This window comes from Nannospalax galili, unplaced genomic scaffold (genome assembly GCF_000622305.1).
Source record: "Nannospalax galili isolate Female #2095 unplaced genomic scaffold, S.galili_v1.0 scaffold154, whole genome shotgun sequence".
Taxonomy (NCBI): Eukaryota; Metazoa; Chordata; class Mammalia; order Rodentia; family Spalacidae; genus Nannospalax; species Nannospalax galili.
This window is the reverse complement of record NW_008335281.1, coordinates 267513-294433: the sequence shown is the minus strand read 5'-3', so window position 1 is coordinate 294433 and position 26921 is coordinate 267513. Positions and strand designations below refer to the sequence as shown.

The window sequence follows — 26921 nt, the reverse complement described above, 5'->3', positions numbered from 1 at the left end:
CCCCACCTCCCCGCTGCACACTCTGCCCTGCGGAGGGCACCATGGGATTTGTGGCAAGAACTTTCCTCTCGACTGACGCAGAGCAACTTTTTAAACTTTAGCTGCGCTGCTTTTGAGAGCATCCCCTACGCTGAGTTGACCTGGGGAAACGGAGTGAAACTAGCTTCGTGGTCACCATAGCAACTTAGCCTGCTGGTGTCTGGCAGAGTGGGAACCTGTGGTCTCCTGTCTTGGTGCTTTGGGGTTGTTTCTTCAGTTGAGAGTACATTCTTTCTTGTTGGAACTCAAATAAGTCTTGCTATTTGAAAACTGGCTCTTTACCCAGGATTTTTTTTTTTTTCTTTCTGAAACCAGTCTGAATGGAGGAAGTTGGTAATGCTTGACTTTTTTTTTTCTCTCTCTCTCTCTCTCATGCAAGTTTCCAGGCTATAGCTTTTTTTTTTTTTTTTCCCCTGCTGCGTGTAATTGAGACCAAACTCTAAGCCTGGGCTCAGGAGAGAGCAGTGGTGGCCTGCAGGTCATTAGTGAGGCCAGCAGAAAGGGATCCTGGGCTTCCCAGGGCAAAAAGGAGACCATGGCAGCCGCGAGGAACACAGCTACCAGAAATCACAGAAGCAGGTCTGTGCCTGGTGAGCTCCGAAGTCCATGAAAAAGCGGACCCACGGTGGGGTGGCTAAAATGTCCCAGCACAAGCTGCTGCTGCTCATGGGCCATCGCTCAAGGGCAGGGCTTGTAAAGGATTTTACAAAGGATTTGAAAGTATAGCCAGAAAAGATACGTTTTTTTTTAGAAGTTGGACACTGTTGTCTGAAGGAAGTTTGCCAGAAAGATGTAGGCTGCAAGGGCTACTGGACGATGATTGGTTTGAACTTCAGCTTACGAGCACTGCTGACAAAATTTGAAAAGGTATGCAGAAAGCAAACTTCATGGATGCACTGTCCCCTATTTCTGGTCTTTCCTCTCCTCTCTTTCTTCTTAATATGCAGATACTCTGTTGCCTCCTTGGTATTAAGTGTAACTTCTCACGCATTTTCGGTTTTGATAGCCTCTTTGAGATTGTTTTTTAAGGAAAGCAGTTCTTCCCCCTAGTCAGGAGGACTTCTGATGTCTTTTGGCTTTAGAATTCCGTATCAGATGGAAGAGGTGGATTATATTCAAGTCAGCTGGTAATTTAATTGCAGTTTATTTGGGAGAGAAAAAACAATAGCCTAACCCAGCAACAAACAGGAGGTTTAGGTGCCAAAGTCTGACTTCATCAGGCATGTGTTCTGTTTTCCATGGCCCTCAGGTCTGTTTATCTCTCAGGCTGCTGCCTGAATAGCCTGAATGCAGCTCTGCCTGATTACTGAGTTCTGAGCAGCCAGAGAAGCTGGCCCGTGGTGATGATGGCACATCAGCTCTTGGGCTTTTCCTTCTCACGGGTCTGTGCTTTGAACGTGGATGCTCTGAGGGGGTTGGCACTTGGATTAGTAAATTTCGCATTCAGTTCTTTTTTCCATAGGAAGGCTCTTGGCACATACCAGGATGGGGTCTCACCTGCAAGACTATCTCACCTTTAGAGCTTAACAAAGCAGAAACCTCTACATGCCATTTCGGGGCTCCAGACCTCTTTAGCTTTTAGATACCAAACACCAGCCTTCCAGTCTCCACTGCTTAAAGGAGTGGGACAAGAGAAGAACAGTAAGAGGCAGAGTTCTGCCTGTGTGCACAGATCAACTGCTGATCAGTTGTCAGAGATGTGCTCCGGTTTTCCCAATGAGTAACCCGTGGTTCACTGTGTGCGTACAAATATAAACAAGACTACACTGAGTCGTTAAAAGAATAGGGTTTTATTTCCTGAGGAAGCACAATCGCCAGAGGAGAAAGAAGTAAAAAGTGATGCTACTTGAAAAGGCTGCAAGCTTTTTCCAAGCAATCGGGGTCGTCCCTGGCCTCCTAATGATAGGAGCTGTGTAGTGGGAAGTGCTTGCAGAAAAAAAAGAAGTTAGCTCCTCCTTGGAAGGTACGCCCCATCCCTCCCTGAATCCCAGTTCTAGTATTGAGGCTTGTGCTTGTAACATAGGGCAGACTTTGACCTCTTGCATCTAAATTCTGGAATAGCAAAGACTGCTTGCTCCCTGTTTAGAAGGGACCTGGAAGGGAAGAAATGCCTTCCCTCTGGCAGTTGGGAACAGCCGGAGACAAACGTTATGACCATGTTTTCTTCCAATTTGTCTGTTTCTTCCTAGAAAAGGTATAGGGCATATGTGACATGAATAAGTCATGACTTAGACCCCCAGTAATTATGGGTGATAGCTGGACTTGTCTCTTTTGTATTGTAATTGCTGCTGTTAGTCTTAAAGCCAGATAGCCAGGGTAACTAACCTGCTTCATTAGGCCCCTGGCCGCTTTATGGACAGTGTAAGAAGTTCTGATAGATCTATTTCTGTGTTTTCTCTTTTAACTCCCAACTCTGAACATTACTTATTCTTACTTATTTTTACTTTAGTAGTTGAATTGACAGTGAAAGAAATCTACTGGCTTATGTCTGTCAAAGCCTAAGTTTGGAATGTTTTTCAAAGGGTAGATTCAAAGAAATAGTCCTGCTGCAATGCAGTCTGAAGTCCCTGTTTGTTTACCTTTGTGCTGGACATTTTTCTAAAAATCTCCATAAAAGTTAACACCTTTACCATATTTCACTAGAAGGAAATCGTCATCCATGAATGTGGGGTCCCCCCCCAAGTCAAGCCTTTAAAAATTGCTTTGTGTATTTTCATAAAAACTGTTTCCTATATTTAGTTTATGCTGCATTGATACATTGCCAGAAAAACTGGACTTATGGAATGATATTACCACCTCTACCTCTCAAATTCAGCTACCCACATCTCTTAGCTCTGAAGGCAGCTCTGCCCTTTCTAGAGAAAAGTCTACCTTTGTAATGTGAAAACCACCAAAGTTCAGAAGCTGGCCTGCCTTGTGCTATGATAGAATCCCTTTACTCCCAACTCCCACAGTTACGCTTTTCATCAGTATGAATGCTAACCTGAGTGATGTCACCCTTTTAATAGAAGCAGTTATAATTGTTAAATCTGATGGTTAGGCTACCACAGCCAAATGGTGAGTTTGGCTTTGTTTTTGAAGCTGTTTCTGGCTTTAAGAATACTGGGACCCAATATTGGGATAGTGAGTGCAAATTGTGAAATGTTCAGTAATTGAGGTCAGTACTTAGTAGACCTTCCGGTGATGACTAGCATAGAGTGATGCACTGGTCAGATAATTGACATTCCTGGACGGAATGAAAGCAAACCTCCTGTCTAACATCAAGGCAGCAGTCTGTTTGTGGAGATAAATTGAAAGAGACAGTCTAGCTGTTATTTTTGAGTTTTAGAGAAATTCAGTGGTTTTGTGATTTTCACTCATATTTGAATGTCAGGCACTTGATTGAATATCTAGCCCCAGGAAGTGTTCCAGAATTGTGGTTTCTAGTAGGATGGACAAACTGCACTCCAGACTCGGTAATCTAGAAAGTCGATGTTAAGCATCCCAGGAGATCCAGGAGGCAGGAAGCATTACAGTCACCAAAGACCAAGGAACCATATCTGCATTCCCAGAGTGGTACCTAAGAGGAGGAACTTTGCCAGAAAAGGACATTAGGGAAATTTGGACTTGCCAGCAAGCAGCTCTGAATACTAAAACCACATGCAGCAGTGACCCTGAGCCTTAGAGTGACCATCCAGCAAGCTCAAATTTACAGTTGATTGAGAGAGCTGGTCTACCAGGGTACTTCATAAAAACTAACCTCTGGGCAAGTCTCATTGCCTCTAATTTTAACTCATCATTTGTCTTCTTGAACGTAGAAAGGAAGGGTCTGATAACTTTGAGTATTTCCATGCTGTCTACATCCTGTACTATTTTTGCTTCTTTTGCTTACTCATTGCAGAGAGTTGAATAATGGACAGTTTTAGCTCAGTGACATTTTGAATGACTATCACTTTAATTGATTTCTTCAACCCTGCTATTAGATGATTAATGATAATGATACTTCTCTAGGGTTTTTAATTTCACTTTTAATTGACAGGTAATAATTGTACATCTTTATATGGGGCAACGTGATGTGTTGTGATGCTTATATATTGTGTCACAGTTAACTTGGGCTATTTATGTTATCCATCATCTCAAACATTTATTATCTCTTTGTGATTTGGATATCCAAAATCTTCTATAGCTGTTTTGAAACATGATACAGTATTGTTGATTATCACCTCTTGTGAGTTTTTATTTTTTCTTCCATGTGTCTTGGCGGTACCATATTCTTGGTGATTCTTTGAAAAAGATGTTCTTTCTAACATAGAAAACCATTCAGTGTATTTTTTATGGCATTTACCTTATTAAGCATGACTCTCATATTTTTAAAGCCATATTGTATTGTTTAACTTGAAAGTCCTGTGTGTGTGTGGGGGGGGGTAGATAGCTAGCCCAGGCGACTAATATGCTGTATTTATTATTTATTTTTCTTGTCAGTATGACAAAATACCTGACTGAAGAGGGACTTAAGGGAAGAAAGGTTTATTTTGGCTCATAGTTCATAAATAGTAGTCCATTATGATGGGGAAGGCTTGGCAGCTGGATTGGTTCAGTCCCTGGTTATGGGAGCCTCCAGGATGGTTTGCTTATAACTAGGTAGGTCAGACAGCAGAGATAGTTGGGCTAGAGGTGGGGAAGTGGGGCTAGGCTATAATCCTCAGGGCCTGCCATCCAACAGTTCACTTCCCCCAGCTAGGGCCTAAGTGTACCACATGCATGCAATGCCTGGGGAGGCCAGAAGAGGGCATTGGATCCTCTGGAACTGAAGTTACAGACAATTGTTACCTGCCGTGTTGGTGCTGGGAGCCAAACCTGGGTCCTCTGCAAGAGTAGCCAGTGCTCTTAACCTTTGAGCCATCTCTCCAGCTCCACCAAAAACCTTTGAGCCTGTGGGGACATTTTGCACTGAAACCTTTAACAACCTCTGAACTAGATCTCCAGCCTTGATATATTTAATCTTAAAGTGGGTATATCCTTAATGAGACACAGCAAACCTCAAACTTCAAGGTTTGCTTCTTTAAATATTCAGTAAATACCTCTGAAGTCCCAGGCAGCAGCCTGCACATAGGGATGCAGTGGATACCTCGGGACCGCTTCTTCCCTCACAGTCTAGTGGTAGGATGTAGACTTAGGTAAGAAGGTTTTAATTGGTAAGTGTGTATTTTATTTTATTTTATTTTATCTAGTTTGTTTTAGTTTAGTGGAGTTTATTTTAGTTTAGTGTTCACTTTAACTTAGTTTTGAGGCAGGGTATTCTGGAACTCACTGTGTAAACCAGTGTTCTTGGTGATCATCCTGCCTCAGCCTCCCAAGTACTGGGTTTACAGGTATGAGCCATCCTGCCCAGCTACAAATACATTAAGTAACAGTACAGGAAGCTGTTTTTGTGAAGTCTCTTCTGGAAATATTACATTTCAGCTGAGATTTCACAGTTGGGTTTAGGCTTAAGGAAGGAATTGAGGTTGTATGTGGCGTGGGTAGAGTCTACTGCGGGGAAGACCTCATTAGGATCTTGGTGGGCAGTAGAGATTGCATCAGCACAGGTTGGGAGTTGAGGAGTAGTATGCCTTATGAGTGTGACTTTAGATATTTATTGTTAAATGCAATGATCTATAACTGAGTTGTTGAGCTTGTTCAAGTCCAATTTTACTACATGATTTGGGGACTTGAGGTGAAACAATAGTTTGTCCACATAAAAGATTTAAGAAGTGTACCCAAAAAAGTTATGTTTGTATGTAGAACCTATGTGATCTGCTTATGTAATATATACTTTGGAAGGGAGAACACTGTATTCTAATTCACTATGATTTAGTGTGTTTTAGAAACAACTGATGTAGAGTCAAAGGTTGGGAATGTTTTTTGATTGTGAAGGATTCTTCTGTCATTGACATTGAAAATGTAGTTTATAGTTTATTGCAAATTGGCTTGTTCGAATCATCTTGAAAGTACATTAAACTGAATTTAACTTAGTAAATAGATTTTTTTCTACCCTATTATCTTATATTACGTAGACTTACAGACATAGATAATAGGAAAAGACCATTATTAGCATTAATTTCTTAACTTGTAAAGGTCTCTGTCAATGCTGTCAACCCCATTGTCAAAATATAATTCTAATGCTTACCAAAATATGACTCAGTGGCTTGATTAAGAACTGCAAAATTAATTATTGGAAGAAAATGCATTATATGGTGTAATTAAAGGAATAATTGGAATCACTAATTAGGATAATTAATTACAACTTGCAAAAGCTCAAAACATACTTCTGACTTAACTTTGATGATGTTATTTGGTTATTATTTAGGCAATATATGTCTCTTTTTTCAAATTATATGCATATTCTTAAAACTTAAAGCTCTAGCAATAATTCTATAGTGTTTCTAACAATGTGTCTCAACTGTCTCTGAGATCCGGTCTGACTTTTGAAAGGCACAGTGGATTTATTTCCCTCCAATGGGTAGCTTTGTTTATTTAGCCTGAACTTCGGGACAGGCGAGGGAAATTGTTCCTAACCTCACTTTTTTACCTTCAGGAAAGGGGTCAGAATTCCTTCAGATAAAACACTGCTATGGTCATGTAGGGCTAGGTAAATATGTCATGCAAAAGTAAACCAAAATTGTGTCAACCAGACCCAAAGAGGATGAATCTATAGTCTAACACTGGTTTAGATGTTGATGTTGGCCAGTGGTACTATGAGCTGTTAGAAGGTCCACACAGTTGTGTTTGGGCTAATCTGAAGGAACTTTTTTATCTACACAGCTACAGCTACTATTGATTATAAGATAGAGGAACCAAAATGAATGGAGGCATTATGGCCCATGTCTATAAACCCATCACTTGGAAGGTTAAGGTGGGAGGATTGAGAGTTTGAGACCAACCTAGGATACATAGTGAGATCCTATCTCAAACAAAAACAAAAACAGAAACAACAAAACCAAAATAATGAGATTCATATACATATATATATAATACTCAATTATATCTCTATGAATTATATCATTGAAGAAATGCCCAGGAAAAATATTGACACTAAAATATCAATTATTAAATAAATACAAAATAAATGTATTCTTTGTGATGCTATTTTGACCAGGGTATGGGGGGGTTATTCACACAAAAACTAATTGCCCATTTGCACACCTTGACTGGCTTTTTGTAGGTTAGCTTTCGTAGGCTTCTTAGAGAGCTGTGCTGAAAGTTCACATCTTATGCTATATTAATGGTGTTTTAGTTACAGGAAAAGAAATCCTCTTTTCCTAACCCTTCCACTCTTCTTACCCTTCTTCATTATACTTATGCCTTAAGACTTTTCTCCTGCCCTGTTTTCAGATGTTAGCTCAACTACTTGATTATTTTGCTCTGACCCCTGGGTGCACATGGCTAACTCATGTTAAATGCTTGGAAGAGAATTGCTTTGTGCTTCTAGATAGATTAACATTTGGTGCAATATAACCTTCTGAAGGGCTTGTGGGTGACAGAGGTAAACATTGATGGGCTAAGTCTTCCCTGATGGTCAGCAAAAGGAAACCTTCTTTGATGGAACTTTAATTTACTTTAACATTGATGCTACTTGAGGGTCATGCCCTCAGAGTGTCCCTTGTTGGCCTCTTGACTTTAAAGCGCTGCATCATTGCATAGTGATCTACCAAGGAACATTATTCATTAATTGCATTTAATTTTAAAATCCAGTGAGAACTTAGACAGCACTTTGTGACATAGACTTCTAAATGATTTTACATTCCTCATATTCAATTTGAGTGAAGAAATTGAATCAAATGGTTACCACGTTGCATTCCAATTCTTTATCTGTCTTCTCCTGGCACAAGACTGGCTAATTTACCTGTCAGTCAAGATAGGCTTATAACATTGATATATGTGCCTTCTATCTGTTCTGTTTTACATTAGAATCATTCCTTATAACAGAGGCTGTGAAGGATGCAGAAGAAATAATAAGATGATTTTCTGTTTTTTAGGAGGTCTGGGTGTATCTGGCAAAATTATGCCACCGAATGTTAGATTTCCTTAGCTTTGAACACTTTCTGGCTGTTGACTTCTCTTCCTAACTTCTGATGATGTTCATGTATGGAAGGGTTTTCCACGTATTGAAACTTATACTCTGGTATGAACATACGATCACTGTAGTGCTCTCCCCTCAAGCTTTTAGGTGGATTGGCTGGGCCTGTGATGTAGTCCTTCTGTGTGACTCCTTTCCCCAGCTTTACTGAGTTGGAAAACACATCAGCTGCTGTGATATGAGGAGGCACATTTGCCTCATGCTTGCTGTCTCCAAACTTCCTGAAGCTGGGGAATGCTCTTGTGAAAAGTAATATACTGTTTATGTTTCTCACTGTACTTCTTTCTGCTACTGTGTCAGGATGTTGTGGTTTGAAGGTGATTTGTGATTTTAGGTGTGGTCCACTGATCATGATGCTTAGGAACTGATCAGGAAATGTGAGGCCAGGTTCTCTTGGCAATGGAAAGCAAAGAGAGGCCTTGTTCATTGCACCATTGAGTTTCTTGAGAAATAAGGTGATTATACAGATATATAATATACAGAAAATGGTTTTCTAACTTTTATGTGTGCATATCTATATAATATATAGATGATAGTAAACAATATTGCATCTTCAAATTCAAAATAAGGAGGTTTTTGTTGTTGCTTTTTTTTTAAGATAGGGTCTCAGAAAGGTATCACAGGCTGGCCTCATATTTGCTAGGTAGCTAAAGGTGACCTTGAATTCCTGATTCTTCATCTTTCTCCTCCCAAGTGCTGGGATTGCAGGTATATCCTACCAAGCCTTGGCAGAAGATAGGACTTTGAATGTTCTCATTATAAGAAATCTTAAACATTTGAGATCATGGATAAAGTAAATACACACACACACACACAGGTAGGCAGATAGTTGGATAGATGATAGACAGACAGATAGATTAGATAGATTAGATAGATGGATGGATAGATAGATAGATAGAAGAAAGCTATTGTTTTGGAGAACACACCAAAAACTTGTCCTCCCCGGGGCTAGAGAAGTTAAGAGCACTGACTGCTCTTACAGAGGACCCAGGTTCGATTTCCAGCACCCACATGGTGGCTACAAACCATCCTTAACTCCAGTTCCAGGGGAATCCAAAGCCCTCTTCTGACCTCCGCAACATTGCACAACACGGGTGCACTCACATACATGTAGACAGTACACTCACACACATAAAATAAAAATAATAAAATATGTTAAATCAAATCCCCATCCTCCCATTCCCTTTATTAACCCCTCGTCATCTCATGGGAATTAGGTTTCCATTTTTCTGTGTATTATACTGGCTAACTCGAGCTCCTGGAATCCATATACTTCTCTCTCCCTGATGCCCTCCATGTGTCTACTTTGCACTGCCCTGGAATACAGCTGCTAATGATTTAAAAAGCTTCAGCTGTCTCAGTTTTTCCTCAGGGATAGTTTGGGACGTGCAGAGAAAACATTGCAGGTGAATCTCAGTTTTGTCATCAGAGTCAGATAAGCTCAGAGATCAGTGGGTTTGCAAATTTGGAGGATAAATCTTGTAGGAAATGTCCATCACACTTTGTGTTTATCTCTTCCACTCTCTAGATTTGACCTTATTAGTTTCAAGTCAGGTATCACAAGTCCTATCAGAAATTGTGCAGAGCTCTGGCATCTTCCTAACATGCTAAGTAGGGCAGCATGATGCAAAAGGCTCTTTCATTCATGAGGACTTCTGGTTAATGAAGGACCATGGGTAAAGATTATTCCCTTCAATGTGGGTCATTAAGCCTTGGTTCTTGACAAAATGCATGGATGCTTATCAGAAATGGATTTTACACTTGATCTTAGTGAAAAAGCTGATAAAGTGATTCAGAAATGGATTTTAAGATGAATAAAAAAAGTTCTGAATATTCAAAGAACTTATATTTTCCCTACACTCATTCAGAGTTGGCGACCCTTAAGAAAAATGGGTTTGTCTTAGTTTGGGCTTTTGAAACAAAGTTCCCCGAACAATGCAGACTATGAACAGTAGAATTTATTTCTCACTGTTCTGGAGACCATGAAACCTAAGATGAGGCACCTATAGATTTGGTGTCTATTGAGAGCCCATTTTCTGGTTTAGAAATGGTGCCTTCTAGTTACTTGCTCACATAGTGGATCACGTGGTGGAAAAGGGGAAAGTAGCCTTTTGGGTTCTCCCTTTATTAGGGCATTGATCCCATCAAGAGGCCTCTGCCTCATGATCTGACCATTTTCCCAAGACTCAACCTCCTAAAACTATAATATTTAGGATTATGACTTCAGTGTATGAATTAGAGGGAGGGGCACAGAGACATTCAGAGCATAGTAAGAGGCTTACAAAGGATGACTTAAGATGAGAAGGCCAGTAAACTAAGTTTGAGAGTTCGTTTTCTAATTCAGATTCATTGCCTACTTCTCTGGTGCACTGCTGTAGTATATACCAGTAGTTATTGCCATGGATAGGCGCACCGCACCTTGACAGTCCCCTCTAGTGTCTGCCTTCTGTTTAGAAGTTCACATTGCTTTTCCCATGTGTAAAGAAGAGAAATACTCTTTAAAAAAATTTTAGTAACTACATGATTAGAAGAAGCATTTCATTACAGTTATTCAGTAACACACTCCAGAGCAAGAGTACATCTCTTTCACAAGTGGCTGTAAATTTCTAGATTCACAGTTGAATTAATACAGTTATACAGTATTGAACTCAGTAAAAGCCCTGTAATACATAAAATTGAATGAGTTTTTAACCTTTAAAAAACATCTGCATTTCATTTTTGAATATATTGTTCCTTTCAGAAAGACTCATTGTTTTTGCTACTAACACTGAGATGTTGGCGCATGCATCTCTAATCTGTATGTATCTGATTATTACTAGTCATAATCAGTTGCACTTGGATCCTTGGCCTGTGTTTGTCTATAAACTAATTGGGTAGATTTCAATGGTAATGTTTATCACCTCTACTAATTAACATTACTTAAATTTCCATGCTTCTTCCTCAAATATAATACATAAAAACTTGTTGATTTATTTTTTTTGTGTGTATATATCACACAGAACATCCCAAACCATCTTATTCAACTATACACCCACTTCCCAGATGGCATCCTCCCATAGCCTCCCTGGCTTAAAGGCATGCACCACTCACCTGACTTGTTTTTATTTCTTGATGAAATTAAATGCATATATGGCATTTCTTCAAAGTTCTAGAATACATTTTATAAGATTGAAAGGGAAAACAAAAATTACTTGTCAAAATGTGAAAAAATCCAATATTATATGGTATCTTGCTTTTCCCATGTGGAAAGAAGAGAAATAGTCTTTGAATGTTAAGCAAAATTCAGTGATTTATAATAAGTTATAAAATTTCAAAAATATGTTCATTGACTTTAAAATACTAACATCAAACAGGCTGATGCATGAAATTTAGATTATAATACATTCTGCTTTTAAGATGTAGGGAATCAATGTATTGAAAATGTATCCAGCCTGGTCTACACAGTGAGTTCCAGGACAGCTGGGGCTACAGGGAGACCCTGTCTCAAAAAGACCAAAAAAAAAAAGACTTATTTTCAATGTAAAACCTGTAGAAACACTTTTGTATGCTATATATCATTAACTGATAGTAAATGAAGCATTTTGCTTGTAAGCAACTCATCTACAAATATAAAAGATAGCTGTCTGTACTGAAATCCCTAGTAATGTCTACACTGGTTCTTAACATTTGCATTGTCTCTATGATTTTTTTTCTCTTTAGGACATCCAGGCAGAAATTGATGCCCACAATGACATATTTAAAAGCATTGATGGAAACAGGCAGAAGATGGTAAAAGCTTTGGGGAATTCTGAGGAGGCTACAATGCTTCAGCATCGACTTGATGACATGAACCAAAGATGGAATGACTTAAAAGCAAAATCTGCTAGCATCAGGTCAGAATTCTCAATATCAAAATAACCCTACCTCTTCTCTCTCTCTCTCTCTCTGTGTGTGTGTGTGTGTGTGTGTGTGTGTGTGTCTGTCTGTCTGTCTAGATTTTTATGTATCAAAAAAAGACAGTCCATCACCAATGTCACTTTCTCAGAATTAGTTTAGGATTGAAATGCAAAGACTGTTTCTTAAATGCTGGGACTGGGCCTGTATTCAGTAGTAGACCCCTTACCTTGCACGGTGAGTCTTGAGTTCAATCCCCAACATTACCAAATTGGGGGGGTGGGGAGAAAGGAAGAAAACATGGAAGTTGTAGCCATTTTTGTACCCAGTTCAGTTTCTCTCCTATATCTTGTGCTGTGTTAGGATCTTTAGATCCATTACCTAAAAAAATTAATTGAATTTTTGTGCATTTCATGTAATACATCTTGTTCATATTTAGAACCCCTCTCCTATCTGCAATCCCCTCATAGCCCCCCACTGGATTTAATGCATTCTGTCATATATGTTAAAGCCTATCAAGTCAAGTTTGTGTCCTCATATGTCCCTCAGTGTTGGGTCCATCTACTGGAGCGTGGTCAGCCTCTCCAGTGTCTCTCCTTTAAAAAAGACTAACTCTCCCTCATCCTGCCGCAATCAGTTGCCACTAATTCCTTGCCTAAAGTCAGTGTTTCTTACCCATATCCCCATGTGTACACTAGGTTTTTGTCTGGTTTGAGTTTGCATGGGTCTTATGCATGCTGTTACCATTGCTATAAGTTCATATGAGCAACTTCTCAGCCATCTGGAATTCTCTGTTTCCTTGGACCATCCACCACGACCCCTGGCTCTTACAGTCTTCAGTCTTTTGGTCTCCTCTTCCACATGATCCCTGAGCTCTAGGTGGCAGACATTTAACATAGGAGTCCTGTTGAGGGCTTTCTTTTTTTTTTTTTTTTTTAAGATTAAGTCTTTATATAGCTCAGGCTGAGCTCATGTTTGCTGTGTGTCAAGGCTGGCTTTTAACTCTCGATCCTTTAGCCTACAGAGTGCTGGGATTACAGGCAGGTGCCATTATACCCAAGTGGAAACATTAGTTTATTTAGTAGTCATGTACTGTAGACTAATATATCCATCACTGACAAACTATATGTACAATGATTGGTCCCATGAAACTGTAGTGCTTAATTTACATATAGCCATCTCACAGTTTCTCAAAATGTGTCCTTGTTTAAGTGACACCAGACTGTTCTAGAAATCCTAGTAAAGTGAATGGTCATAATTTTTTTCTTACATGAGTAAACAGAGATTTAGTGAATATAAGGAACTTGTCAAGATTTTGAGCTAAGAAGAGACAAGTCCGGATTTGAATCTAGATCTTTTAGCCTCTTGGCATTGAACTTACTTTGCTTCATTAAGTTTTTATGTGCAATTTAATGATGTATTTATCAAGATTAAGGATCTGTTACAGACACTAAAATAGAAAACTGATGCATGTCTGTGTTGGGAGAGAGTAAAATTCAGTAAGTATGAACCCTAGAATTAGAAGAAGGAACAGACCTTGGGAAATTCCCCAAAATAAAGAATGATAGTGTTACTGGGGGATCAAGCAGGTTAAGGTCATAGTCAATAGACAGCAGACCGTTTCTAATTGGTAATAATTTAAGGGGATACCTACTAAAGATAGTATTAGTGATAATTCAGAAGAGGAATGTTGGTAAGAAGTCCTAGATTAGGTTCTTTGGCTGTGTCGTATGTTGAAATATGTATAACCTTAGAACAAAATAACCTTGAACTTGAATCTTTGATGTTGCTATCCATTTTCTAATCTTTGGCCAATTACTTAGTCCCTCTTAACTTTGCAAACTTGAGCTATAGACACCCAGCACACTTGGTTGTTGGGAAGACAGAGGAGATTGATTTAACAGTTTTTCAGTCTAGGTAGAGCTTGGTCAGTGTATTCTCTATGCTAATTTTTCATAGACAAGACTGAGTGGACCTGCTGTAGATGGTGTTGGGAATTCATAACAGTGACTCTCAGAGAACAGAAATCTTACACTGATTATTTATCATGAATGGTTTTCTTAAGAATTTCCTTATGATAACATGTCCTGGAGGGTTTTGGCTCTTTTGGGTCTTCTATATAAGAATTTACAGCCCCTCTTATGCTTAAGAAGTGTGTGATGTGGCCTCCTTCATTCTATATGCAAAGGATACCTATGTACTACTGTTCAGTTAGCTCCTCAGCCTGATCCTCACACTGCCTTCTGTTGGTATCAAATTCTCCCATGTCTTTAACGTTGCTGCAAATTCTTTTTCCACTCTTTCCTATAATTCATTGAGAGGTGTCTTTTCCATTAATTGCCTGCTTTACTTGATCCTTAATAGAAGTTAATTTCCCCCATTTTCCTTGTCCAGAAGCCAGTGGGTTTACTCTGAATATTTATGGGTGGAATAGATGCCAAACATCAGAATCTCAGCCAGAATTGGACCTGGAAGAGAGTGTAACTGAACCAGAAGCTCTGTCACATAGAGATAAGCGGGAAATTGGCAGCCTAGTGTGGTCAAACCGGGTGCCTTCCTCTATACTCTTCACTTTTTTCTTTTCTTTCTTTCTTTCTTTCTTTCTTTTTTTTTTTTTTTTTTTTTTTTTTTTTGAGACAGGCTCTGTCTCTGAACCTGGAGCTCACAGACTCAGCTAAACTGGTTAGCAAGCTCCAGGGTTCTCTTTTCTCCATCTCCTCAGTGCTGGGATTGCAAGTGTGACTTTTTATATGGGTGCTGGGGTTCTGAACTCAGACCTTCGTGCTTGCACTGCATTCATTTTACAGACTGAGTCATCTCCCCAGTCCTGATTGTTGCTTTAGAACATAAAAATGCTGAGGTCTCTTTTATATACTTTGATGACCTTAGCTTACAATTGGTGTTGTAGTTCTGAATGGTTTTCTGTTTTATTCAGCACCATGCCTAGTTTAAGAGATCTTGGTTCTCTTTAGTTCCCAAACCTTTCTCTCTGTGACTGATGACCTTACTTCCGTATTTTCTGAGGATGAGGTCATTTGATTGATGCCCCTTCTGTACCTTGTCATATATAATATTTGTGAGTTCTGTATTTCAATTGTGCTTTAACTATGCTGAGCTCAATAGTACTCTGACAGAGAATGTTTCTTATAATTTATTGTTTCTAGAAAGAGAGCATCTGCTATTTATTGAATCTTCATGTGCCAAATCACCCCTAAATGCTTTATAGTCATTACCTCCTTGGACCATGGTGTCGTGTGCTGGTAACTTTAGTTATCGACTTGACATACCTGGGTTGAGGGAGCCTCAGTTGCAGAATTGCCTCCATTGGACTGGCCTGTGGCCATGTCTGGGAGGCATTTTCCTGATTGATGAGTGGTGGAAGGGCCCAGCCCACTGTGAGTTGTGCCACCCCTGGGCAAGTGGTCCTGTGTTTTATAAAAGCAGGCTGAACATGGGCCTGGGGAGCAAGCCAGTAAGTCACTATCCTGCACAGTGTGTGTTCCAGGTTCCTGCCCCAAGTTCCTACCTTAGTTTCCCTTGATAATGGACTGTGCTTATAAGCCAAATAAACCCTTTCCTCCCCAAGGGGTTTTGATCAGTGTTTTCATCACAGTATGAAAGCAAACCAAGACCTGTGGTCATCGAAACAATCAATTATTACTTTACAGTCTTTTTGGACAACCATGATTTACCTTTTTAAATAGTGAAATTTAGTGTGCTAGATTCAGGGGTTTTTTTAGCATCCTAAAAACAATGCATATAGTTGTATATCTCAGATCCTTATACAAAGAGATAGCTGACGATTTGAACCTTCACTTACAAGATAGGTTCTTAAGAACATTGACATTATTTTATGCTCAGTTGTAAAATCAAATTGAAGTTGTACTAATAAATTCTGGACTATGAATGGCATGGCTTACAATTTTAAGTTAAATTTATTTAATGTTAGATTATATTAATTAAATATCCACTTATCAGCTTAATGATGTTTAATACAATCCATATTAACATGAGGTTCCAAAGGCCAGAGAAGTTGTCAAATGTAATGAAAACGGAGTTCAAAGATAAAATTCTATCTTGCATTTCTTTTATGAACCTCTTAAAAATTCAGGACACTTTTTTCAAAGCTCTTAGAGGAGATTAACCTTTGCCACATCCTTTACACTAAGCGTTACCGTGTTTCATTACACCACTGTCACCATTTTAGCCTTAAATAGTTGGCTTTTTTAACCACATTATAAAAGTACTAAAAATTCCCTTTTCTTAAATATAACAGGAAGATTTCTACTCCTCATCCTGCCTCTGGCACTTTCCAGTAGGGTTTTCTGTGATGAAAGTGAACAGAAGTGAGCTGTCTACTCTGGTCACTTCAGGACCCACCAACCATACGCAGCATATTGAACTCTTAGATTGTAACTCTTTGACCGAATTTAAATCTTATTCATTTTAAGAAACCTAAATTAATATTTCAGTAGCCCCATATTATGAGTGGCCACTTATCAGAGCATAGCTCTTCAGTGACTGAATTCTAAGGACTTGCCTTTTTTCCTGGTAGATCATGCCCTTTCTTGGAGCAGGAATAAGCCTCACTGAAGGGTACCTGCTGCATTCTTGTATTAGTTAAGATTTTTTTCTTTTATTGTAACACAATTTATTATCTGTTGGCTTTGCTGTAAATTGAAAAGAAATCAAGTCTGTGGCTGTGATGCCAATTAATTGTATGTAGTTTTTATGCCCCAGGAGGTAGTATGTCTTTGCCCCCTCTTCACTGGGGCTCTTATACTCTTTGTTAGACCAACTTTCCAAATGTATCTTGTCGTATATACAAATGTAGTTGGGTGATTTGTGTCTTTGCACCTACAAGCTATTAATGATGAAAGCCTTGATTGGAGTTCAGATTCTCCCCAGGGCTGCTCGAGACCCTTGCCCACTTCCCTGTGACATGGTTCCTCATAACTGCTGTCAGATTTCCTGTCTTGGAGTGTATTTCTGTACTTCAGTGTCTCCTAACTTGAACTCAGAACATTGGCAGCTTGGCTTTGTTCTGAAGACGTATCGCCTCTAAGAGGGTACTCCTGAGTTGTTTATGTTGATAAATGAAAGACTTTTCTTTCTCTCCCTCCCTTTTCCTCATCTTCCTTCCTCCCTTCCTTTTCCTTTCCTTTAGAAAGGATCTCATGTATCCCAGCCTAACTTAGAACTCAGTATGTAGCTGCGGATGAGTTTGAACTCTTGATCCTCTTGCCTTAACCTCCTGAGTGCTGGGATAACAGGCAGCTACCACCACACTAATTTGTGAGGTGCCTGGGATCAAACCTAGGACCTTATGCATGCTAGGCAAGCAGTGTACTAACTGAATTATATACACAGCTCCAAAACTGTTATCTTTTAACATATGACCCTCCTTGTACTATTTCCTATGTTGATGCCTATGCACTGGGGAAGAGTATAAGAACTTGCTTAATAGCAGTTTCTTTGAAACATAGAGACTCTGGTGATTTAAAGCAGATATGAGTGTGCAATTCATTCCATGTTTTTTTCCCACTATATTCAATTGAAAAAAATACACTTAAATGAATCTTTGTGTTCTAACAAGCCTTTTTGTTATATTGTTTTATATGACTAGCCATCTTAAAAAATGGTAAAACTTTGTAAAAGTTTTACAAACTGATTCTGTACTGGGGAGTGCTATGTAAAACAATTTATTATAGATACTATCTTGGTTTAGCAATGCAGTCAATGAAAGTGTCTGTGGCTTTGTGTGCATCAAGTATCCAAAGAATGACATTAAGAAGCTGTGATAAGTCAATTATTGAAAACATGTCTACAGACCCTGAGTTAGGATTTACACAGAGATGCTGAAAACATGATTGATGACCTGCTATCTGTAGTCTTAGGGAAACTGCATTTTATAAAATGTTTATAGTTACACTGAGAAAGCACTACTAAGCCAAACACAAATGTAAAGTGTTTCCTTACAGAGCATTTAAGATGAAAGCCTAAAACTGAGACGACAACATTGAAGGCTCTTGCAGAAGCACGCATTTATTTGGGCATATGGTAGCAATCCACTAAACACAGAGGTATAATCTACTGGGGAGTAACCAGAACAGGGTTGCCAGGCAGAGGTTCTGCCAGAAGAGCTTGATTTTTATTATGGAAAAGCAAAGATGCAGAGAAGCACGTGCACATTCTACTGCAGCATCTCTTGTGAAAGTAGTGCCTTCATCTTTGCAGATGGTCCTTCAGTGGCTGAATGCCTGAACACTATAATGTTCGCTGATCAATTCCATTGTTTCTGTGCAGTGAAAAGAGTTAATTGCATTGAGAATGACATTTGTGTGCTCTTCAGGAGGTGTGTACAACTGGGTTGCAAAGGAACATAATGCTTGGCTTAGCTATTGATTAATGAATGAAACTGCAGAGGCCGAAGACATTGCATTAGATCTGAATAAGGTGTCAGCCCATGTGCATAAGTGATTTCCACAGTAGATTTTCAAGTACATCTTGGTTGACTGGGAACTGTGGTTTTTAGCAGTCTTTTGTGTTTGAAAACACTGAAAAGCAATTGCAACAGTTCTGTCAAATGTACTTGCTGCGTAGTGGCTTATGACTGCAGAGAGCTTTCAATTAATACAACTGAAAATATTTAGTTGTGCTCTATGGCAAGTAAAATTGTTGCTTATCAGTCAGGTAATTATGTATTTTGGTCAAAATTGTTTAATGAGAGCACAGAAAACCTGGAGCTCCAGCAGAATTAGGATCTTGTGAAAATACAGTTTTGTGATGTGAAACAAATAGAAACATCTGTGAAACAAATAGAAACACTAGTAAAAGAAGAAAAAGAAAATGAGTGCATGAGTATGTGATATGCATATCTCTGTGTGTATTTCTGTGTGTGAGTGCACGTGTGTGGGTTGTGTGTGATTGCATGTGGAGAATAGAAGTTGCAATCGGGTGTCTTCCTCGATTGCTCCCCACTCTGTTATTGAGCGGGGTCTCATGCTGAGCCTAGCGCCCCCTGATTCCAGCTGCTCTACCTTGCTGGCATGCCTGGGGACCCTGTCTTTGCCACCCCAGCACTGGGATTACAGATGGCCACCACTCCTGCCCATTTCTCTCTCTCTCTTTTAAAATGGGAGCTCTGGGGATCTAAACACCAGTCCTCATGCATGTACAGTGAGCTCTTTATCCATGGAGCCGTCTCCACGGCCCTAAACTAAACTGTTTTTAACTATATAGCTTTCAGATAATTATAAATTGCTTTGAACTTCTTTCTGTATTTAAATATTATTTTTTAGTATTTTACAGCTAGCCTTTCGGAATGGACACAGAATATTCAAGTTTGATTAGTTCATTTTATTAGCCAGGTGGCAATGCAGGTGTGAATAGATTGAAAGATAATTGCTGCCATGTGGGTGCTGGGATTCGAACCTGGGTCTTCTGCAAGAACAACTAGTGTAACTGCTGAGCCATCTCTCCAGCCCCTCATTATTTTATTATTTTTATTCTATGTGTATGAGCGTATTACCTGCATGTGTGTAAATGCGCCTATGTCATGCAATGCCCATGGAGGTCAGAAGAAGGCATTGGATTCCCCTGGAACTGCAGCATGTGGGTGCTGGGATTCGAACCTGGGTCTTCTGCAAGAACAACTAGTGTAACTGCTGAGCCATCTCTCCAGCCCCTCATTATTTTATTATTTTTATTCTATGTGTATGAGCGTATTACCTGCATGTGTGTAAATGCGCCTATGTCATGCAATGCCCATGGAGGTCAGAAGAAGGCATTGGATTCCCCTGGAACTGCAGTCACAGATGATTGTTAGCCACCATGTGGGTGCTAGGAATTGAACCTGTGTCTTCTGAAAGAGCAGTCAGTGCTCTTAACCTCTGAGCCATCTTTCCAGCCCCACTTGTATTTTAAAGGATATCTAGAGTACCAGTACTTTCTTTTTGTCAAGAATTTGGGGTGATGGAATCTGATTCTTATTTAATGAACTAGAAATAAGCTAGAATTTGAGAGGAATTTGAGGTGGCAGGTTTTAGTTGCTCTTCTAAAAGTGTTACAGCTTTTAACTAAGATTTGTGATGTTATTGAATATCTGTTATTAGGAGTAACATCTAAATGTGATCCATGAGGGAATCTTTGTTGGAATTATCTATAGCAGAGCAGAAAGGGAAGCTTAAGTGGATCAATGTGCAAGGAAAGGAAGTCACTGAGAGGTCTAAGTGACTGTGGTGACTTTCCTGGTTGGTTGATCCCATATCTTTGGCGAAGGAGCAGATTTACGGAGGTATGGAGCCTATCAATGTCTAGGTAGGAGTTGTGTGAGAAAACACAGAGTATAGTCATATGTTTATAAAGTTCCCCAGATAAGTCAATTTTTTTCTAAGTCTTTTCTTTTAGGAAGCTGTTATGTAATGAGGTTGAACGAATCTCCAACAGTCTTGACCCCTAAACCTGCATGATCAGTCAGTCCTGGTGATCCATTTCATCGGCGTAGCACTCAGTCCACATTCATGGTTGTCAACCCAAGTAATGCAGGATTGAGGAAAGCCCAATTGTTTAAGTCTCTTGAGTTTTCCTGACTAGTGCACGTTTGTGCATTTAAGCCTTTTATGGGTTTGAGGCTGGGCAGGTGGCCTTCTTCAAGGGTCCTAACAAGAACATGGAAGAATTTGTGCTTTGATTTACACTTTGACTTTTAAGGGATTTGTTCTTATTAGAACCTTAACCACATATGTTGAAAAATGTTTCCAGTAATGAATTTCATAAATGGTCACTGTGTTAAAACCAGAAATAATAATGAAATGAAGATATCACCTTTAAATCAGAATATATGGGCTGAATCAACCAGTCAATCAATCTATCTATCTATATCTATCAACCAAGCAATCAATCATCTATCTATCTTATCTATATCTATCTACCATCTATCTTATCTATATCTATCATCTATCTGTCTGTCTGTCTATCATCTATCTATCTATCATCTATCTATCTATCTATCTATCTATCATCATCATCTATCTATCAATCATCTATCTATAGCTTAGTGGTAGAGTATTTACCTAGTATGTGCACAGCTCCAGGTTCAATCCTCAGCATGGTAAATGCATTCATGCATGCATAAGTAAATAAATAAGTAAATGTATAAAGTACTGTGCTCTCTTGGTCTCTATTCCAAATGGCTATTTTTCACAGGATACTAGTCAGCTTTAGGCCATATATTATTGTGACCAAATAATGACCTACTGTTTTCCAACAAATTGAGGTGGATGTTACTAATGTCTTACCTTTAATAGCTTCTCCATTGCAAGAGAAATTAAGGGGCAATAAATCCCTCTCAAAAGATTAGTCCACCTTTTTTTCCATTTAGAAAGAAAATGAGAAAATTTGAATACTCAAGTGATTTTTTTTTCTTTTAAATTTTGTTATTTCAATTGTATGTGTATGCATGTATTGCCTGCATGTAAGTGAGTACACCAATGTCGTGTAATGCCCCCGGAGGACAGAAGAAGCTGTCAGATCCCCTGGGACTGGAGTTACAGACAGTTGTTAGCTGCCATGTGGGTGCTGGGATTTGAAGCCAGGTCTTCTGCCAGTGTTCTTAACTGCTGAGTCATCTCTCCTGCCCTGTCAAGTGATTTTTTTTTTAAATCATAAAAGGTGTTTACTGTGCTCCTGGTGATAACCAGGTCCAGTGGTTTCTTTCTAAATGTTTATATACATGTAATTTCTCCTTGATAAAAAGGGGAAAACTACTTGGATATGTATATATACTAGTCATATGTTGTGTGTGAACTAGCAGAACATGGTTTATAATTTTACATTGTATGACCATGCATATCCTCCTTAAGAGCTGCCCATTGTGGTGTGCAGGTGTGTGTCTTAAATTTTAATAAGTACTGAGATAGCCTCTAAGTAGTATACCTTGTTTGAAATAACCTTCTCACGGGGTATGTTTTCTGTAAAAAGAGTAAGTTTTTCCTTTTTTGGAAGTGAGTGTTAGCTGGTCATATAAGATGATTAAGCCACAGGAGTGTGTATCATTTTTTATTGTACCTGGAAGTTCTTAATGTGTTCCTCATTATCTGTCAATAGGGCCCATTTGGAGGCCAGTGCGGAGAAGTGGAACAGGTTGCTGGCATCTTTAGAAGAGATGATCAAATGGCTAAACATGAAAGATGAAGAGCTTAAGAAACAGAGGCCCATTGGAGGAGATGTCCCTGCCTTGCAGCTCCAGCACGACCACTGCAAGGTAAGTGGACCTTCCCCATGGGTATCATTTGCTCTCGTTTGGTTTTTGTATTTCAATTTTGGTAAATGTGTGAAATAAAATTCTAGGAGAAATAGCAAGTCTGAACTAATTGTCACACGTTCCCTCCTCTTCTGCTTCTTCCTGTCTATATTTAGGCATTTTGTTTAAACTGTAGTCTTTGCTTCTATTTGTTTCACGTTGTTGTTTGTACACATTTAATTTAAAAATTTTGGAACAACATAGGCATCTAGGGCAGACTGTTGCTATCATGAAATTTATCTAATTTTAAAATAGATTTTTGGATATTAGTATATTGGGAAAAAATTAAACTACAACTATTCAAACAAACAACCCCCCCCCCAAAAAAAAACAAACAAACAAACGAAAACCCAGGCCCTTGCTTTGTAGCTCAACCTAGCCTCAACCAACCAGGTAGCTGAGGCTGGTCTCAACCTTGTATTGATCTTTTACCCTCAGCCTTCAGGTGATGGGGTTACAGGAGTATACTACCACACCTAACTATAAGTTAGAAGTCATAGTATTATAAAGAATTACAGAGTAGTTCTGAGGGTAATAGCTCAATGGTAGAACACTTGCCCAGTGTGTTTGTCCCTGCCCCTCTCAAAAAAATTAAACCATCTTATTAAGTGAAAGTGAAAAAAAATATAGGATAGATTTAAGTCTTGTGTTAAATGAAGACCGTAGTATTTAAAATAATTTTATGTGTTTTTTTTTCCTAGCTTAGATCTTTCTTAAAATCACATTTTTATTCTGCTTAGGCTTCCATCTCTATAAACAATTGTAATTTTGCTGTGATGAGCAAACAGATATTGCTGAAATGTTGTAGACCTACATCTTTTAGTCCTTGTATTTTAAAATTTTCTTTGCCTTGGCTAAATTCCATTAATCTCTTCATGCCCTTCCATGCTATTTTCTCATAGAATGTTACCATCTTGCTTTATTGTATTTTTTTCCTGTTCACATGCAGTGCAAGTTCTCATTCTAAGTCTGTACATCTTAATATAATGTTATGATTCTGTTCTCAGTTGAAAGATAAACACTAACACATGCTCCTCCTGAAGGAAGATGTAATCTATTTAATAAGTTGTTCTTACACAGGCTGTGAGGACCGTGAAATTTATTTTATTTCGAGCCCTTGTGACTACGTGATTAAAATGACCATTTGAGTATTATCTTTTCTTTCACCTTAGAGAGGAGGATGGAGAAATAGCTCCAAAAAGATCGGATAAAGGAAATGTTGCTATGTCATATTTAAAAATAATAATAGAAGATTATAAGTTAGTGACTATAAAATCACATTTCCTCTGCAGAGTTTTCAGCTTTCTTGTATTAATTATTCATATTCCCTTTTGTGGGTTCAGGTGCTGATGAGGAAACAAAATAATATAAATCATCTCTAATAGCAGTGTTCAGTATATGCAATAAAACTTGCTTGTGACCATGTCTCACTAGCTTTGAATAAGATCCAAATCTTCAGGTAGGAAGTTCTTTTCCTCAGATAACCTTGATCTCAGCATATTTCGTGCCCCTTAGACTTCCCGGTTAGTCCTGATGGGGTTGGTTGTTTCTGGTTTTGTTTTGTTTTGTTTTTGTTATGATCAGTGTGATGTCCCCTTTTCAACCCTGTATTTTTCTTCAGCTGCCTTCTAAAATGGGTTTTAAAAAAATAAACATTAAAATATTATTTCAAGGACTAATGTAGAATATTATGATAAATGTCTACTAAATACTCAATATTCATTTGTTGAGTAAAGTAATTCATGGAATTTAGAGGGGAAAAAAAAATCACAATTTTCCTGTAAAACACATGATCCAGCATAGAGCAGTGTGCTTGAGTTTGGGCTGAATGTTTTATTGGTTGTTCCTGATGCAGCGGGATAGGAGGATCCTCTCAGGGTGGGTGGCTTTCGCTTATTCCTAAGTATATTAATTGGCATCATGTCTCACTTTGCCACTATGAATTATGCAGGAAGTTAAAGATCAAGGGAAGAAATGAACACTTAAAGCCTAATTTTTCCATATTTTCCATTTAGGTTGTGACATTTGTTATATTCATGAGTCCTTTCTTGGTGTGAGATACAGGGTCTACTGGGTAAACGATCTGCTGTGATTTCCTGTGCCATAGGATGCAGGATGCACTGGAGTAGGTTAAGGAGTGGTTGTTGACTGTTCGTAATTGTGGTAGTGTAGGTGAGTGATGTGAGCAGGCATTGTTCCGGGGTGGAGAGACAGTAGTGATAGAGATTATGAGTTGAAAGACAAATACTTACACTTAAGAGCTGGCTTGTCACTGACATCCTGGGTGACTCTGAAAATGTTGCTCGACCTACCCAGTCTTCAGTCTCCACAAATAGGAAATTGGAATAGTAAGGAGTATTTTAGTGTATTTGGATCTTATAACAAAATATACCAAACTGACTAACTTACAAACTTCAGAAATCTATTCCTTAGTGTTCTGAAGGCAGGGAGGCCAAGATCAAGGATCTGGCAGATTTGTTGTCTGATGATGGCCTGCTCCTGGCTCAGAATCTTTTTACCGTCCTTTCACATGGGAAGGGACCTGTTCATAAGGATCCCAGTTCCTCATGAAGCTTCCTCCCCCATGATCAGCTTCCTCCCTCATGATCAGGTCACTTCCAGAAACCTTCACTTCCTACTGTTATGATTGCTTTGGGGTTAGGATCTCAACATGTGGGTTTTGGGAAGATAATAAGCATTCAAACCATGACAAGTCATTCCATCTACCTATGCAGAATTTGCTCTGAAAAATCAAGCAAAATAATATAAATGGTAATAATTTTAAAAAATGTGAAGTGCTGTAAAGCGGTGTATCGCTTTATTCAATTACGTGTGTTCGTCAAAAGCAGCTTGCTTTCCTGACAACCAAGAGTAATTTTAAAAATTATATAATTATACATATGGTACAGATGGATGTAATTATTATTCATTTACATTAATATAAGTGTACATCATAGAAGTAGAGCATTACCATTATGTATTTGTATAATTGCAACATTAGTTAAAGAATTGTATTACTGTTTTATTAGTTACTTTTCTTGTTGCTGGAACCAAGTGTCTGACAAAAGCAACTTCACAGAGGAAGGGTTTACTTTTGACTCCCAATTCGTGTTGGGGAAGGTATGAAAACATTCATGACTGTCATTGCCTGTCCCTAGGAGCAGGAATACGAGGCAGCTTTCCTGTGTTTAGATGTATCAGGAAACAGAGAGCTTGAGCCCAAATGGAGCTGCCTAGTGTCCTCAAATTCCTATTACTAGGCCCTGTGTTCGAAAGTTTCCACAACCTCCCAAAATAGCACCACTAGCTGGGAACCAAGTGTTCAAACATGCGATTCTATGGAACAACTCACACCGAAGCCCATAATGTCTATCTGTAGTTACTCACTTGTCCTACTGAATAACACCATCCACAATCATTGGGAATCTAAGTAGAGTTGAATGTCAGCTGAGTGCCCAGTAATTCCCTTCTGTTGAAGCTTATTCAGTAGTGGGTGGCCTGTGTCTAGCCTCAGCATAATTCTCTATTTTATCCTGAATCTTTTCTTAAAATCTAAGTCTCTTACAGTGTTTCAGCGCAGCCTTTAAAAAAATTTTCTGGGTGCTATCCTTTTTCTCTGCTCTCTTATTTTTCCCATCAAAAAAAAAAAATCTTTATTTTCTATTTGTGCATGTGTAATTTAGAATTACCAGCTGTTGGAACCACGACAGCCCCAAGAAGTGCTCACGCAACTGGAGGTGGTGGCTTGATGAAATCTCATTTACTACTCATTTCCCTTTCACATCCAACAGATGGTCATTATGTACCTTCTGTTGCCTGGTAGTTTCTAAGACACTGGCACAGCGACCAGACATAGCCCCTCTCACATGGAAGTTTCATGCAGGGGACAGCCTGTGTTGTTCTTAAATTCACAGTTCCCATTCTCTTTATAATGAGAAATCATTTGGAGGAAGGTCCTGGCCAAACTGAACCATGCATTGTCTCCCTAATCTCTGGCTGCCTGCCCAGTCACCTGTTTCTCTTACCTCCCAACTTTGTTCCTTTAGTTATAATGCACTTAAACTTTCAGTTCCTGGCCACATTATTTCCAGGCTTTTTTCTTTAAAGAATTATAGAATTCTCTTCAGTTATAACATTGCAATGCCACTTTAAGTAGAACATGGGGAAAGTTTTCAAACAATGTTTTTACAGATATGTTTTTAGCATAGTAAAATAAAATTAATTTTCCCTTTTATTTTAGGTTCTCTATTATTAGAAAATGCAAATAATATTTTTTTCTGATTGCCTGCTTTTAGGTCTTCAATGTTCTTAACAAAGTTTAAAAAATCTTTTTAACTTCAAAGAACTTTTAAACCTTTTAGCTTAAAAGTATATAACTTGAATCAAACAAAATATACCCTTAAATAGCATCACACACTAACATTAGGCAAGATAAAATTCCCCTATAGAAAGTAGGGGATCTTACTTCCCTGAATTTTGGTGATTTTTTTTTTTAAATTGATTCTTTTACAATTTCATACATGTAGGAAGGAGGATGTTGTACTACCTTTTGAGTTCATTCACTAATCTTTCAGCTAGAATGAATTCATGGGTCTGAATTACTTTATT

The 26921-nt window shown here is 38.7% G+C and overlaps 1 protein-coding gene across 1 annotated transcript in view; it reads left to right on the top strand.

Moving 5' to 3' along the window:
* Utrn (utrophin) overlaps nucleotides 1–26921 on the top strand; it is a gene marked incomplete in the record, with an annotated part of 557450 nt that overhangs the window by 361519 nt on the left and 169010 nt on the right. The window contains 2 exon segments of the mRNA XM_029561956.1: nucleotides 11837–12009; nucleotides 22118–22274. Coding sequence (XP_029417816.1) covers nucleotides 11837–12009; nucleotides 22118–22274 — 330 coding nt within the window.